The sequence below is a fragment of the Schistocerca serialis genome, chromosome 10, assembly GCF_023864345.2.
Source record: "Schistocerca serialis cubense isolate TAMUIC-IGC-003099 chromosome 10, iqSchSeri2.2, whole genome shotgun sequence".
Classification (NCBI taxonomy): Eukaryota; Metazoa; Arthropoda; class Insecta; order Orthoptera; family Acrididae; genus Schistocerca; species Schistocerca serialis.
The window spans coordinates 17,241,453-17,259,089 of NC_064647.1; the positions used below are offsets into that span (position 1 = coordinate 17,241,453).

Genomic DNA, 17,637 nt, shown 5'->3' on the forward strand with positions numbered 1-17,637 from the left:
CTACCAGCACTTACATTACTCTCACGTGCCGCTTGCCTCGAAGATTTTTGAGGTGAACGCTGAAACAGTTGCGAGACCGCAGTTGTGGGGAATCATCTCTTGTAGCTGTACGAGGTCGCCCTGATCGACCTTTATGCACATCCCACACTGTTCCACGAATTTCGAATTTCTCTCGTAGACGTGTAATTGTTAACCTTGGAGGTGGTTCTGTACCATAGTCACTTCTCCACTGTCTTCGAACCGCAGCTACATTCTCAAACTTCCAGTACCACTTAATTATCTACTTCCGCGCTTCGAAGCTCAAACGCACGTCCGCCATGTTGCAGCTAGTTCCTTGCCACTGCTGCCACCTGTTGAAGAAACATAACATTACTTTCTCACATATATTAAACCTTGTAGAACGGGAAATAAATTCACTATAACAGTTCAAAGTGTGTATACATTTTGTTGACGCACCCTGTATATTCGGGATGGGAAAGATTTCTACATACAAGAGTAGCAATGTGATTGCTTCATTGGTGACCGTTTCACATGTCGTCTTATACATTTTTTTGACGCACCCTGTATATTCGGGATGAAAAAGATTTCTACATACAAGAGTAGCAATGTGATTGCTTCGTTGGTGACCGTTTAACATGTCTTCTTACGTCCCAGGCTAAACACATGACGGAAAAAAGCGGAACCAAAATTATATAAGAAGCCATAGCTCTAGTTATTTCTGTAGCTGCTGTATCTGTATTAATTTGTGTGTGCGGGCGAGACGAAACAGTCACTTTGCCATTGCCTGGTCGGTTCACGTCTTCTGTGCTCGCTGTAATTGGCCAACTGGATCACGTGTCCTGTGCTCAGATTGCGTCAACAAAGCCACATCGTCCAGGCAATCCAGACGCCACGCTTTGCGATGCTGTTGTGCCGTACTGATGGATTTACTTGCTCATCGCGCAAATGTGCGGTTTCAGCGCTGCAGCGCATTGAAGGCCAATCCGAGAGACGTCATTGTCTTTTCGGCGTGTTGTGCTACAATGCCTCAAAATCCGATACGGGCTTGCTTGGCAAATCCGTAGTCAGATAACGATTTTGTCAAACACATTTGATCGTTTGCGGGGGCCTTAGCCGCGACATTCTGGTCTTGCACTCGACTGAAAAAACCGACCGAAAGAAAAAATCGACGGGTAAAATATTCAAATGTGTGTGAAATCTTATGGGACTCAACTGCTAAGGTCACCAGTCCCCAAGCTTACACACTACTTAAGCTAAATTATCCTAAGGACAAACACACACACGCCCGTGCCCGAGGGAGGACCCGAATCTCCGCCGGGACCAGCTGCACAGTCCATGACTGCAGCGCCTCGACCGATCGGCTAATCCAGCGCGGCCGACTGGCAAAGTGGTGGTTAAAACCAGTAGATTGTCCCATCACGAATTCCATAATGTTTGAAGTGAAGTGCGGTGTCATACCTTACGTAAATGGTGCCTAGGGTGTTTTGTTTGTATGTTTCAATTCTAGTTGTTGTTTATAATATGTTGTCACCGATATTTCCTGGCAGATCTAAACTGTGGATCAAGTCGTGACTGCAACCTGGGACCTCCACTTTCTTCGAGCAGGTGTTGTGCTTGCTGAGCTATCCGAGCGTGACTCGCGACTCGCGACTTGCCTTCACAGCTTCAGTTCCGGTAGTAGCTCTTTACCTGTGTACCTCGTGTTGTTCATTTCGTGTGGGTGGTGGCTCAGATTAGTACGTTTACTGTGGTAGAGTCACCAAAGTATCCCCAATAGCTGACAGCACTGTTGGCAGCTTTCAGTTGTAGAGTGCCAACAGGTGCAGGTGAGACAATAATCGACTACAGAGGTGTGGCGTCGTTGGCGGGGAGAGGTAGCCTATAGGGAACGCGTTAAGTGACTGCTCGAAGTACCAGGTGATCAAAAAGTCGGTATAAATTTGAAACTTAATAAACCACGGAATAATGTAGATAGAGAGGTAAAAATTGACACACATGCTTGGAATGACATGGGGTTTCATTAGAACAAAAAAAAAACGAAGTTCACAAAATGTCCGACAGATGGCGCTGGACAGCGAAACGTCAGTGACTGCGCATGACAATCGTGTATAAAAGGAGCTGTAATGAGAGTCTGAGAATCTGATGCGCCAGCAGTCGCAGCATGTTGACGTTACCTGAAAAGGCACTTTTAGTGAAGCTGTATTATCAGAACCGGGAATGTGCTAGTTCAGCGTTACGATCCTATCGCCATAGGAAGGGGATTCGAACTGGCACCTGTTACCTGGCGATTTAGTGAAGCGGAGGGCATTTGCGGTGTGGGCGTTTCAAAAGATGCCGGAAGATGACGATTGGTTGAGTTACTAAAATGTAGACTTTCACGGCCGGAAATATCATGTCCAGTATAATTATTCGTTTAGAGGAGACGCAAGTACTAGCGGCCACAAGCGGGTATTACGAAAGGCTCTACAGGGAGGCAATCGAAATCGCTAAACACCCAAATAATTTCAACCGAAAGGAGGAGGGCGTGAAATTAAACGGTATATGGATGCCGGTGTTGAGGAAGATGTGTACCACCCGTCCACTACTGGGTGATGGCAACGGCGACGGACAGCGGCCAATTGCACTGACGTTTCCAAAACACGTGACGTCACGCCGCGGCGCGGGAGCGCGCGGACACGGAATTTAGCGGCAGTCAGTAGCGAGCCAGCGGGTGTGTTGGACCTTCCATCGAGCTACGGACCAAAAATGGTTCAGATGGCTCTGAGCACTGTGGGACTTAACATCTGTGGTCATCAGTCCCCTAGAACTTAGAACTACTTAAACCTAACTAACCTAAGGACATCACACACATCCAAGCCCGAGGCAGGATTCGAACCTGCGACCGTAGCGGTCACGGGGTTCCAGACTGAAGCGCCTAGAACCGCACGGCCACACCGGCCGGCCAGCTACGGACCCCCTTGAAGATGTCTCCCGCAGTCGGAGACGAAACGTTGGGAATCGACACAGAATTCATCAACCGACCACGGCATAACATCCCGGATAATTATAATGGACATGATTGGTTGAGTAACGTGTTGTGGACCGACGAAGCTCATTTCACGCTCCGAGGGTCTGTCAATGCCCACAACTGCAGAATTTGGGCTACCGAAAATCCTAGAACTGTCGTGGAAACTCCATTGCACGACGAGAAAGTCACGGTATGGGTTGGATTTACCACATCTAACATTATCGGGCTTTTTTTCTTCGAGGATATGCGTGATTCTGGTTTTGAAACTGCTACCGTGACGGGTGAGAGGTACGCCGATATGTTACAGAATCGCATCATCCCCAGCCTGGCTGATGAACACCTGAAGAACGTACGATGTTTATACAGGATGGCGCTCCACCCCATATTGCTAGACGCGTGAAAGATCTCTTGCGCCCGTGGTTTGGTGATGATCGTGTGCTCAGCCGCCACTTTCGTCATGCTTGGGCTCCCAGGTCCCCAGACCTCAGTCCGTGCGATTATTGGCTTTGGGGTTACCCGAAGTCGCAAGTGTGTCGTGATCGACCGACATCTCTAGGGATGCTGAAAGACAACATCCGACGCCAATGCCTCACCATTAATCCAGACATGCTTTACAGTGCTGTTCACAACTTTATTGCCGGCCGAAGTGGCCGTGCGGTTAAAGGCGCTGCAGTCTGGAACCGCAAGACCGCTACGGTCGCAGGTTCGAATCCTGCCTCGGGCATGGATGTTTGTGATGTCCTTAGGTTAGTTAGGTTTAACTAGTTCTAAGTTCTAGGGGACTAATGACCTCAGCAGTTGAGTCCCATAGTGCTCAGAGCCATTTTTTGAACAACTTTATTCCTCGACTACAGCTATTGTTGAGGAATGATGGTGAACATATTGACCATTTCCTACAAAGAACATCATCTTTGCTTTGTCTTATTTTGTTATGCTAATTATTGCTATTCTGATCAGATGAAGCGCCATCTGTCGGAAATTTTTTGAACTTTTGTATTTTTTTGGTTCTAATAAAACCCCATGGCATTCCAAGCATGTGTGTCAATTTGTACCTCCCTATCTACATTATTCCGTGATTTATTCAGTTTCAAATTTATTATAGACTTTTTGATCACCCGGTAGATGCGCGAAGCAGCTGAGGCGAGCTCTTAGCAGCTGTAGAGCCAAAACATTATGACCACCTGCTTAATAGCGTGTTTGTCTGTCTGTGGAATGCAGTACATCACTGATTCTGCGTGCCAGGGTCCGACAGCTTATTGGTAGGTTTGTGGCTGTAGATGTTCATGCACAGGTCACGTGATTCGCACAAATAATGGGCTGCAGATTTGTGTGCGCGGTGGTGGTGCCTAATAGTGACAAAAATACGTAGGATTTCCATCACGCGAATTTGGTCAGCGAGACATTAATGTGAGCTATAATGCTCCTCAAATTCCTGTTCCACGGTTCTGGCTCCGAGATGCGGACAACTATACTGCAGAAAGATAACACCGCCATTGGGGAAGACATCTAGCGTGAAGGGATGCAGGTGGTTTGCATTTGTCAGAGTGCCTTTGATTACTGCCACAGGTGCTGAGCAGATGCGGGAGAATGTCTCCCAGAGCATAACGCTGGTCCTACCAGCCCGCGTCCGTGGTGCGCTGCACATTCTGAGCCGCCGTTCACCTCGATGGCGGCATTTGTGGACATGACCATTGTTTACCAAAAATGTGATTCACCCGAAGAGCTGACACGTTTCATCGATCGTCAGTCGAACCCCGACGGTCCCGCGGCCACTGCACATGTGCACTACTGGCCTTTAAAATAGCTACACCACGAAGATGACGTGCTACAGACGCGAAATTTAACCGACAGGAAGAAGATGCTGTGATATGCAAATGATGAGCTTTGCAGAGCATTCACACAAGGTTGGCGCCGGTGGCGACACCTACAACGAGCTGGCATGAAGAAAGTTTCCAACCAATTTCTCATACACAAACAGCAGTTGACCGGCGTTGCCTGGTGAAACGTTGTTGTGATGCCTCGAGTAAGGAGGAGAAATGCGTACCATCACGTTTCCGACTTTGATAAAGGTCGGATTGTAGCCTATCGCGATTGTGGTTTATCGTATCACGACATTGCTGCTCGCATTGGTCGAGATCCGATCACTGTTAGCAGAATAAGGAATCGGTGGGTTCAGGAGGGTAATACAGAACGCCGTGATAGATCCCAACGGCCTCGTATCACTAGCAGTCGAGATGACAGGCATCTTATCCACATGGCTGTAACGGATCGTGCAGCCACGTCTCGATCCCTGAGTCAACAGTTGGGGAAGTTTGGAAGACAACAACCATATGCACGAACAGTTCCACGACGTTTGCAGCAGGATGGACTATCAGCTCGGAGACCGTGGCTGCAGTTACCCTTGACGTTGCATCACAGACAGGAGCGCCTGCGATGGTGTACTCGACGACGAACCTGGGTGCACGAATGGCAAAACGTCATTTTTTCGGATGGATCCAGGTTCTGTTTACAGCATCATGATGGTCGCATCCGTGTTTGGCGACATTGCAGTGAACGCACATTGGAAGCGTGTATTCGTCATCGCCATACTGGCGTATCACCCGGCGTGATGGTATGGGGTGCCATTGGTTACACGTCTCGGTCACCTCTTGTTCGGATTGACGGCACTTTGAACAGTGGACATTACATTTCAGATGTGTTACGACCCGTGGCTCTACCCTCCATTCGATCCCTGCGAAACCCTACATTTCAGCAGGATAATGCACGACCGCATGTAGCAGGTCCTGTACGGGCCTTTCTGGATACAAAAAATGTTCAACTGCTGCCCTGGCCAGCACATTCTCCAGATCTCTCACCTATTGAAACGTGTGGTCAATGGTGGCCGAGCAAGTGGCTCATCACAATATGCCAGTCACTACTCTTAATGAACTGAACTGTATCGTGTTGAAGCTGCATGGGCACTTGTACCTGTACACGCTATTCAAGCTGTGTTTCACTCAATGCCCAGGCGTATCAAGGCCGTTATTACGGCCAGAAGTGGTTCTTCTGGGTATTGATTTCTCAGGATCTATGCACCGAAATTGCGTGAAAATGTAATCACATCTCAGTTCTAGTATAATATATTTGTCCAATGAATACCAGTTTATCATATGTATTTCTTCTTGGTGTAGCAATTTTAATGGCCAGTAGTGTAATTGACAATGTTGTCGGGTTAAAGTGCGAACACGTACGGATGGTCTGCTGCGTAACATCGTGATCGATAATGTACGATGAAACACTCGTGTGTGCACCGACATTGTGCTCGTTTGGCCGAGACGCCACAGCTCACCACCTATCCTGCCCACGTTCTCTGATGAGTAGTGGATGTCCAACCGTTTAGTGCCTAGTGCTAGTTTCACTGTCCTTCTACCTCTTTCTGTAGATGCTCGAGACAGTGGCGTGTAAACATTTGATCAGCTTATCCATTTTCGAGATACTCTTTCACAGGCACTGCATAGTAGTAATCTACCCTTTATCAGAGTCACTTATCTGAATGGCTTTCCCCATTTGCAACCCGTATCTTCTCTACGTGTCTGCCCCACTTGTATACTTTTGTTACCACATCGTATGCCCACAACGCCACCAGGCAGCAACGGATGTCGCGGTGGTCAGTGGTCGTAATCGTTTGACTTGTAAGTGTTGTAGGAACAGTGGAGGTGACAATCCGTTGGCAGCAATGATCTCATGGACGGGGTTGCCGTGACGAACTGTGCTGTAATGTAGCGGAGGTCTGGGTTATGTCGGAAGCGAACCTGTCGAATGTCTCGCCAGAAAATTCTGTTTCTGTTAAATAATATAATAATAATAATAATATCACATCACAGCCAAGGCAGATTAAGCGTGGAATATATCAAGCAAACGCATTAAGTCCTTTCTGGTTCTGCCTTGCTCTGAACCCACTATCCAACATGCTAAATAATACAAATTATGGATATAATATTACTAGAACATACCAACACAAAATCATACATTTGCTATACATGGATGATCTAAAACTACTGGCAGCAACAAATCAACAACTCAACCAATTACTAAAGATAACAGAAGTATTCAGCAATGATATAAATATGGCTTTCGGAACAGATAAATGTAAGAAAAATAGCATAGTCAAGGGAAAACACACTAAACAAGAAGATTACTTATTGGATAACCACAGTGACTGCATAGAAGTGATGGAAAAAACAGATGCCTATAAATATCTAAGATACAGGCAAAAAATAGGAATAGATAATACAAATATTAAAGAAGAACTAAAAGAAAAATATAGACAAAGACTAACAAAAATACTGAAAACAGAATTGACAGCAAGAAACAAGACAAAAGCTATAAATACTTATGCTATACCAATATCTACCTACTCATTAGCAGTAGTGAAATGGAGTAACACAGACCTAGAAGCACTCAATACACTTACACGATCACAATGCCACAAATATAGAATACAGCACATACATTCAGCAACAGAAAGATTCACATTAAGCAGAACGAAAGGAGGAAGGGGATTTATCGACATAATAAACCTACATTATGGACAGGTAGACAATTTAAGAAAATTCTTTATAGAACGAGCAGAAACTAGCAACATACACAAAGCAATCACTCATATAAATACATCAGCTACACCTTTGCAATTTCATAACCACTTCTACAATCCTTTAGATCACATAACATCAACAGATACAAAGAAAGTAAATTGGAAAAATAAAACACTATATGGCAAGCACCTGTATCATCTAACACAGCCACACATTGATCAAGACGCATCCGACACTTGACTAAGAAAAGGCAATATATACAGTGAGATGGAAGGATTCATGATTGCAATACAGGGTCAAACAATAAACACCAGATATTACAGCAAGCATATATTAAAGATCCCAATACCACAACAGATAAATGCAGACTTTGCAAACAACAAATAGAAACAGTAGATCACATCACAAGTGGATGTACAATACTAGCAAATATAGAATACACCAGAAGACATGACAATGTAGCAAAAATAATACATCAACAACTTGCCATACAACATAAACTAATAAAACAACACATTCCCACATACAAGTATGCACCACAAAATGTACTGGTGAATGATGAATACAAATTATACTGGAGCAGAACCATTATAACAGATAAACAACACCACATAACAAACCTGACATCATACTCACCAATAAAAAGAAGAAATTAACACAACTAATCGAAATATCCATACCCAATACAACAAATATACAGAAGAAAACAGGAGAAAAAATTGAAAATTAGATCCAACTGGCTGGGGAAGTCAAGGACATGTGGCATCAGGATAAAGTTGACATTATACCAATTATACATCAACTACAGGAGTCATACCACACAATATCCACCAGTACATCAACGCAATACAGCTGCATCCAAACTTATATATAGAACTACAGAAATCTGTAATTATTGATGTTCAATTACCCGAACATTCCTAAATGCAATGTAACATATACCGTACAGTTAAAAGGAAGTCACGCTTGATCGAGGTCCGTGTCACTTTCCATTTTTAACCAGATATAACATCTGAGAAAGGAAAGAAATAATAATAGCTTTATTCAACATCGAATGGTACACTGCACAATTACAAAGAAACAGTAATGATTAAAGTTATTTGTACAATACACAAGACACATTCTTCTGAATACGTCATTAATTTACAACAAAATTACAATAAGATATTCACTGATTTCTATTCACACAATTTCGCGAAGCATTTGTTGTTCTTCATGTAAGTAAGTATGGTACTCTTCTGATGTGTAGAAAGGGTGTTTTACTAAAAGTTTCTTAAGCTGGTGTTTCAATTTAACTGTAGGATGAGCCATGACTGCACTAGGCAGTGCATTAGCCAATTTTATACCTGCGCACTGAGGCCCCTTTTTGTAAAGTGCTGTTCTGTGGGTGCCAATGTAAAAACTTTATTTCTAGTATTGTACTGGTCGAAATCTGAATAAGTGTTCGGGTGCAGTCTTTTCAGAAGCAATATGGCTTTTAGAATGTATGTGTTTACAACACTTAACACCTCAGTTTTTGGAAACAAGTTGCGACAAGATTTCCTATATTTTGCTCCACAGATTATTCTCACACCCCTTTTTTGAAGAATGAGTTTGGTTGTTGCCCCCCAAATTTCAATACTGTAGTTCAAGTGAGAGGAGAAAAGAGCACGGTATGCAGTCCATAGGACTACAGTGTCTCTACAGAACTTGCTAATAGTACTGATTGCAAATATATTTTTTGACAACTTAGTTGTTAGGGAGTCAATATGTGTGTCCCATTTCAGGTTGCTTTGGATTGTTACGCCAAGGAATTTTGCACTAGACTCTTTCTTTACCAATTCGTTGACAATGTATAATTTAATTTCATTATTCAAACTACTTTTGTTAAACTCCATCAAACATGTTTTACTGGTGCTTACATTTAAGTGGCTTTCATTAAAAAACTGAACAATTTCTTTTGTCACATTATTACACTTGGCCTCTAGTTCATTACACAACTCATTTTTACACACAATGGACGTGTCATCGGCATACAAAACAATTTTTGAATTTATAGTACAGTATTTAATATCATTTACATAGATAAAGAACAGAAGGGGGCCCAACACTGAGCCCTGGGGCACGCCATATTTTATGCAAGCGATCTCTGATTTGTAGACAACACTTTCCGTTTTAAGCAGAACAAACTGTTTTCTAATGCTCACATAACACTTTATTAGGTCATAAGCAGCGCCTCTAATGCCCATGTTCCATAGCTTGTCTAATAGGATGTCAACATTCACACAATCAAAGGCTTTTTCTAGGTCTAGGTATGAAATTTGTAGTGACAGACTGACCAGTAGTGTAACCTGAGCCCTAAGTTAGATTGGAAGATGATAGTCTGATTGTGCGTTGGCAAAGCCAATGAATGTGATGGCTTTCTTTTTGTATAGGCTACTGTATAGTGCATTCCAGAGTTAAATTTATGTCGCTGGTGAAGACACTATTTTCTTACAGTGGCTATATTTTCAGATTTTCAGAACATCTACATCTACACCCATACTCCGCAAGCCACCTGACGGTGTGTGGCGGAGGGTACCTTGAGCACCTCTATCGGTTCTCCCTTCTATTCCAGTCCCGTATTCGCGGAAAGAAAGATTGTCGGTATGCCTCTGTGTGGGCTCTAATCTCTCTCATTTTCTCCTCACGGTCTCTTCGCGAGATATACGTTGGGGGGAACAATGTACTGCTTGACTCCTCGATGAAGGTATGTTCTCGAAACTTCAACAAAAACCCGTACCGAGCTACTGAGCGTCTCTCTTGCAGAGTCTTCCACTGGAGTTTATCCATCATCTCCGTAACGTTTCCGCAATCACTAAATGATCCTGTAACGAGGTGTGCTGCTTTCCGTTGGATCTTCTCTCTCTCTTCTATCAACCCTATCTGGTTCGGATCCCACAATGTTGAGCAATATTCAAGCAGTGGACAAACAAGTTTACTGTAACCTACTTCCTTTGTTTTCGGACTGCATTTCCTTAGAATTCTTCATGTGAATGTCAGTCTGGCATCTGCTTTACCAACGATCAATTTTATATGATCATTCCATTTTAGATCACTGCTAATGCCTATTCCCAGAAAATTTATGGAATTAACTGCTTCCATTTGCCGACCTGCTATATTGTATCTAAATGATAAAGGATATTTCTTCCTATGTATTCGCAGCACATTACACTTGTCTACATTGAGATTCAGTTGCCATTCCCTGCACCATGTGTCAATTCATTGCAGATCCTCCTGCATTTCAGTACAATTTTCCTTTGTTACAACCTCTCGATGTACCACAGCATCATCCGCAAAAAGCCTCGGTGAACTTCCGATGTTATCCACAAGGTCATTTATATATATTGTGAATAGCAATGGTGCTACGACACTCCATTGCGGCACACCTGAAATCACTTTTACTTCGGAAGACTTCTCTCCATTGAGAATTATATGCTGCGCTCTGCTATCTAGGAACTCTTCAATCCAATCAGACAATTGGTCTGATAGTCCATATGCCCTTACTTTGACTGTGGGGAACTGTATCGAACGCCTTGCGGAAGTCAAGAAACACGGCATCTACCTGTGAACCCGTGTCTATGGCCCTCTGAGTCTCGTGGAGAAAAGCGCGAGCTGGGTTTCACACATTCGTCTTTTTTGAAACGCGTGCTGATTCCTACAGAGTAGATTTCTAGTCTCCAGAAAAGTCATTATACTCGAACATAATACATGTTCCAAAATTCTACAACTGATGGATGTTAGAGATATAGGTCTATAGTTCTGCACATCTGTTCGACGTCCCTTCTTGAAAACGGGGATGACCTGTGCCCTTTTCCAATCTTTTGGAACGCTACGCTTTTCTACAGACCTACGGTACACCTACATCGGATGGCATTAAAAAGAACAGCATTCCTGACTCTCAGTGCCAATGGAGATCCTGTGACATCATCGGAATTTATATTGCAGTGTTTCTGTTTTTTATTATGTCAGCTGTCAGTTATTCCTTAAGGCACATATCTCTATCACATCAATGATGTGAGCGGTCTGTTGGCTCAATATCACACTATTAACTTGTCCTGAAATAGTTTCAGCCATAAGAAATGATTTCAGCGACAGTTGTCAAATAATGTTGGCATGTTGTTGCTGTTATTTGTTCCATTAACACAGTGGGAAGTAGCTGAAATCCGTGTGAGTGCGGGCTTGTAATGCTGTTTATGTTTTTTTGCAGTGTCTGCAAGCATATCCGACAGACGTCCACTCGACAGCTCGTCACCTCCCCTGGCGCCTTCCACCTCACCGTAGTCCGACTGCAGGCTCGACAGTGAAATGGCTTCAGTGTCTGAGCACAGTGGACTGTGCCACGCGGGAGAAGGCGCTGCAGTGTGGCGTACGAGCATTGACGACTTGCCTGAGGAGATACTGATAAAGATCTTCTCTCACTTGTCTTTCACTGAGCTAGTGGACGTGGTACGGAAAGTGTGCCGTCGTTGGAGAAAGCTGTCGCGAGATTTGAGGTTGTGGGCTGACAAGGAATACCATGTCGGGTAAGTAACCTGCTGGCTGTAACATTGTAAAACTGACGTGGGAACTTTGGATGTGAGCACACTGTCGGCACAACTTAGATCATTCTGCTTTTGTATTCAAAATGAGTTCCACTTTTAGAATCCTGTAAAGGAGCTAAGACCTATTTGATTTTGGTATATTTGTTAGATTGAGTGTGTTAGCTAAATTGGATAGTGTCATTTGGTGCACAGGTGCTAGTAATAAACTGTCTTCTTTTACTTCTTCGTTAGTCTTGTACCCTGTTCTGTTTGTGAACCAGGGTATACGCCATATTTTCACCTTTCTTTTCTACCCCTTTACTTCTCTTTGTGAGAAGGTACCCATTCATTTTTTTCTTGCCCTCATTTTTCCCTGACGGAGTTTCAAAACATTCCAAAGATCAGTGACTCTCTCTGCCGATTAAATATCTTTCTGCCCACCACTAGTTCCTATTGTGCTCTGGCGTAAAAGTCTACGATAGGGCCAGTGGTGTACTTACATGTTTAATGCAAGAAACATTTCTGTATGTTTTCCCCACATTACATTTTCATCTATCCGTACTCCTAAAAATTTAGTGACACGGGTTTTCTTTATCTTACACTGCCCAAGTTCTGTTGTTATGTGGCTCCTAGTTTGTTTTATGTCTGAAGTCTACCGAAACTCTTTCTTTGTCATTCACAATTAAAATGTTATCCATAAACAATACATTTCATCTTTCTGTGCTACTGTGACTGTCTTCTGAAGGCCAGCATCATTCATAGCTTTAACAGACAGATTGGTGTCATCAGCAAACAATATTGTACCTGCTGCTGATACATGGCTTGGCATGCCATTTATAAATATTAAGAACAGCAGTGGTGCCAGCAGGGAGTCTTGTGGCACCCCGTATCTGACTCTTTGGTATTCTGATGAGTAAACTTTCCCTGTATCTTTACCATTTGGTGCCTGTTACAAAGATAAGATTTGAACCATTCATATGAATCCCACAACATAGCAATATAGCTCTCTCTCTCTCTCTCTCTCTCTCTCTCTCTCTCTCTCTCTCTCTCTCTCCCTATCTCTCTCTTTCTTTCTTTTTAAAAAAATACATAAGACATGTTGAAGACACCTCCCTATCCCCCCCCCCCCCCTGGTCATGATTGATTATATAATGAACTTTTCTCTGATCAGGAACTCTTTCAGGCTCTTGACGCATCAAACAGTGTGGCCTCAGGCCCTGGTTCAGTTCATTATCCAACATGTGAATGTTACTCAAACCTGGCCAGAAAGTATTTTTGCTTTTCAGGGTCAAGATAGTATCCCTATCCTTAAACCAGGCAAAATACAGACATCCATTGACAGCTACTGACCGATTAGCCTCATCAGTGTGCTCTGAAAACTGCTCGAAAAGATGGTGGCCCGAAAAAGATGGTGGCCCGACGGTTGTTCTGGTTTCTTGAATCACTGGGCCTTTTGTCCCCCAGTTTCCAGGAGGAACAATCCTCAATTAACCATATGGTTAGGTTGGAAACAGCAATCTGATGGGGTGTTTCTAAGTGGTGAAATCTCATTGAAGCCTTTTTTATCTCCATGAGGCATACAACACTGCCCAGCATGATCACATTTTACTTAACCTAAATGACAGGGGCTTTCAAGACGCCCTACTGATTTTTGTCGGCTTTTACTCCACTGATTTTTTCGTGTTACAGTCGGTACACCACTCAGAGTGCACGGGTCCAAAAAAATGGCAGGGCTCCATGCATTTCACAACCTGTCGTACCTCTCGTCACACTCACATTGTTTCAACTTTTGCATTTGTAACAGCTCCCAGTCTGTAGCCTTCACCAAACAACAATTTCAAGGTGTATCCACGGAGCCTCCACTTGGACCCTTTCCCGCGACCTCCAATTCTCTTCGACAAAAATGTGAGACACGCATTTGTGTCGTCCTACCGCAGTCCGTCTGGACCCAGAACTCGACTTGTGTACTTAGTGCCGGGATGTTGTTGCACAGTCTCAATTTTTGGGATTCCTCTTTGATAAAAGGCTGACACAGCTGTCCCATATTTGTTAACTAAAGAGTCGCCCGCACGCGTAAGCTTAAACCTCTCCACTTCCTCGCCCACACCTCTCGGGGAGCGAATCATCCTATTCGGCCTAACTCCGTACGTACCGGGCCACAGTTTCGACCTAACTGGATGGTGGTCACCAGGTTTATGCTTCAGGGGTACCTTCAAATTTGAAATGACTGCACCGAGTCTGTCATCGTGGAATAAGTCGAGTCACTGGCACCAGTCCACAGCTCGTCGTATAGTGGCTGCCTCTGGTCTCCAGTGTCCCGGGTTCGATGCCCGGACCGGTTGGGGATTTTCTCTGCCCGGGGTTGGGTGTTTGTGTTGTCCTCATCATTTCTTCATCATCATCATCATCATCATTTGTGATTGTGGCTAGATTGGGTTGTGTAAAAATTGGGACTTCGGGCGGGTGCTGATGACCACGCAGTTGAGTGCCCCACACACCAATCATCATCATCATCATCATCATCATCAGACCACTTCATTGAGACCACTTCATTGAGACCACTTCATTGAGACCACTTCATTGAGACTACTTCCTTTGACACTCTGTGATATAGCATGGTTCTCCTCTCCCATCTGCTAAGTTTTGAATATCTGCTGATAGCAAATTTTTTTTCTTTCCTATAATTTTCTACCATGTTTCCAGTACTGTTTTGTAAGTCATATATGGCACATGTATTGCTTTTGCAGAGGTGTAACTGGGCTTTCTCCATTTAGCTTTGTCGTTTAGTTTATTCTTCTCACTACGCTGATTGCATTGGTGGCATCAGTTTGGCTGTGGAAGGTGTTGATTAAGTATTACAATCGATTGGGGTTAACACCATAGTTCGATACGTGTGAAACTTGGTGAGCTAATCAGCACAATTTAATTTAATGACCCATACCAACAGAATGCTGAGCATTCTGACTTTTATGGAAAGTACTTTAAATTACCAGTGACAAGACAGTTGACATTCAAATACATCAGCAGCCCCGTCTTCCATTACAAATTTCATCATAGCTGCTGTTAGATTATGACTTTTGACTACTTATTTTTGTCTATAAAATGATATGCAGTATTGATTAATTGATTTCATAATTAATAATTTCATATAATTTACCCTAATTTGCTGTAGGGCACTGATGCATGTAAATAAGGGATCTACATTGTGTGAAAGTAATAGCACCCAAGTATTTTTCTGAATTTCTGACCAGCAACATTTTCTGTGAGCCAAAATCATATTAGTTCTTGTAATATAAGAAAATCAGAAAAATCCAACCTAGCCATTTTTAAACCACAATGTAGCCTCCAAAATAGCAGTTTGTTCTTATGCCAGTCTACAAAGAGTCAGACTTCACCCAGAATTGGCAGTCGGTCGTTTGAAAGCTCACGAGTAAGACCTATGTCGGGAGCACCCCCAGTGTCAATTTGTGCCACTACTACGTGTGTTCGGCGAGCAAAAATATGTCCACTGACAACAGCAAAGCTCGAGACTTGGATGCTTAATAATTTTTGAGTGATTTCTGTAGCCTAAATTAATGAACATCTTTACTAAACTGTGTTGTGATTGAAAAATGGTAGGAAATGTTACGGTCATCAAAACTACCGATTGTTGAATACTGAAGCTCGTTATGGACTGGATTGAACTACCGAAGTGTAATCATTTCTGTAATAAATTACTACAGGGTAGTGTTAAAAAGGAACTGTGACTTTTTGTGTAAATACTGACTGTATTTTGTACCACAGTCAAACAATTAACTTCACCACTGTTATTGTAGATGTCGATCTGGTTTTGTGGGCTAGTAAGTTTTTGTAATTGATAAACGGGTCACTGTTCTTAACAGTTGAACTTAGTGAAGAATGCATGTATGTGTGTTAATGCAATCTAGATTATATGTACATTTTTGAGTAAACACCATCCCTCACTCATTTGGACTTTCAACTTCACTGATAAAAGAGTGATGATGCTACTGAGGAAAGAACTACAATAAGCAGGTCAGTTCTGCTTAAAGTCTTTGCTGAAGCAGAGAACTTACCTCTCCGTTTCTCACAGTACCAACTCCAGCTCACTTACGCAATCGCACTCGAATGTTTTCCTAATTGTCCAACTTATCGGATTCTTCTCGGATAAGGGGCACCGATCCACCCACCCTCGGGGGTGATTAACAGTCGGAATGCACCTGGAGGTCCCCCACGTAACTTGCTCAGAATGTGCACACCGTGTTCTGCCCCCTCCGTTAGCACCCAGACCACGAATTGAGACCAACCTGCATCATCCCTGTTATCTTTCAATGTCTGTTTTTGTCAGTTCATCAGGAGTATCAGGATGGTAGTAGCTCTGAAACCCCGAGTAAGGCAGGATATGCTTTACGCCTCCTGCTAACCCTTTTTTTTAAAAAAGAAAATTGCTACCAGGAACATCTAGTGTTTTTACTGCAGAGCTGATAGTCATTAACAGAGCTTTAAGTTTTATAAAACAGACTTCTGTTGATGAGATCTTAATTTGTAGTGACCCAGTGAGCAGTCTCCGTGCTATTGACCGATGTTACTTTCGTCACCTACTGTTTACGATCTTTTCCGTGACCTCGGTTGCAGTGCCTGCTCAGTTGTCTGTCTCCGGGTCCCGAGTCCAGGGAATGAACCGGCTGCCTGTTTGGCTGGAGAAGCGATTACCCACCCGACATTCACGTAGACAGTAGTGTGTGGAGATCTGCAGACCTCTGTTCACTCAGAAACAGAACATCTGGTGAGCTACTGTCCCTTTTAACAAACTCTACACTATCGAGGAGACTGCTGCTGTACCGCTGTAATGAATCTCCTATCCTACGTAGCACAGTCTTCCGGATTGTTCACCTCTAATGTTGGTGGACAGCGTACGGTGGTTTTGAAGTGCTTTTGGGATGGTGCGGGATGGTTTGGCTGGTTCTGTGGGATTGTCAACACCACCATCTCTATCAGCTGCCACGGTCATACCTCTTCTACTCTGTTTTAATCACTTTCAGGTGTGGTTTGCCCTTTTTTCTGCCATACCCTATTTTGTGTTTTAGGGGCAACACTCCATTGTAGCCGAGACCTTCATTATTTCTTACCCTCCGTACTAGCTGTTGACAGAGTATCTGCTTAATAGGGTTTCACGCTTCCCCCAAGATAGTGGGTGCTGTTCCCCTCTTTAAGACTTCGACTCTCCAGAGAGGGGCGGCTGAGGGAGGGGAGACTCCCGCCACACGCCGAGCCCTGAGCGACACTCGCCCGCGCCCACCCACCTCTTGACGTCACTGTTACTCTCACCTTATTTTCTTGTCGGCAGCCCATCTGATGTTCATTACGTTTATAGATTTATGACTTTTGCTATTTTGAATGTCCTGGCTAGGTCATCTTCTTCCTCTGTAACTTGGTGAGCCCATTATGTGGTCAGTGGGGATTGGATAGGAGTGAAGTTTCTGCCTCCACAAATGGGTGTGGGGAGAGTCCTCGTATG

At 43.6% G+C, this 17,637-nt stretch overlaps 1 protein-coding gene across 16 annotated transcripts in view; it reads left to right on the top strand.

Annotated features, from left to right (window-relative positions):
- LOC126424950 (uncharacterized) overlaps nt 1-17,637 on the top strand; it is a 311,907-nt gene that overhangs the window by 36,440 nt on the left and 257,830 nt on the right. For 13 of the 16 annotated variants that reach the window (XM_050087818.1, XM_050087820.1, XM_050087810.1 and 10 more), the window contains exon 2: nt 11,810-12,125. The exons of the other annotated variants lie outside the window; for them this stretch is intronic. In XM_050087818.1, the coding sequence (XP_049943775.1) occupies nt 11,908-12,125 (218 nt within the window). In that variant the 5' untranslated portion in view covers nt 11,810-11,907. The remainder of the gene's footprint in view (nt 1-11,809; nt 12,126-17,637) is intronic. 16 annotated transcript variants of the gene reach the window in all.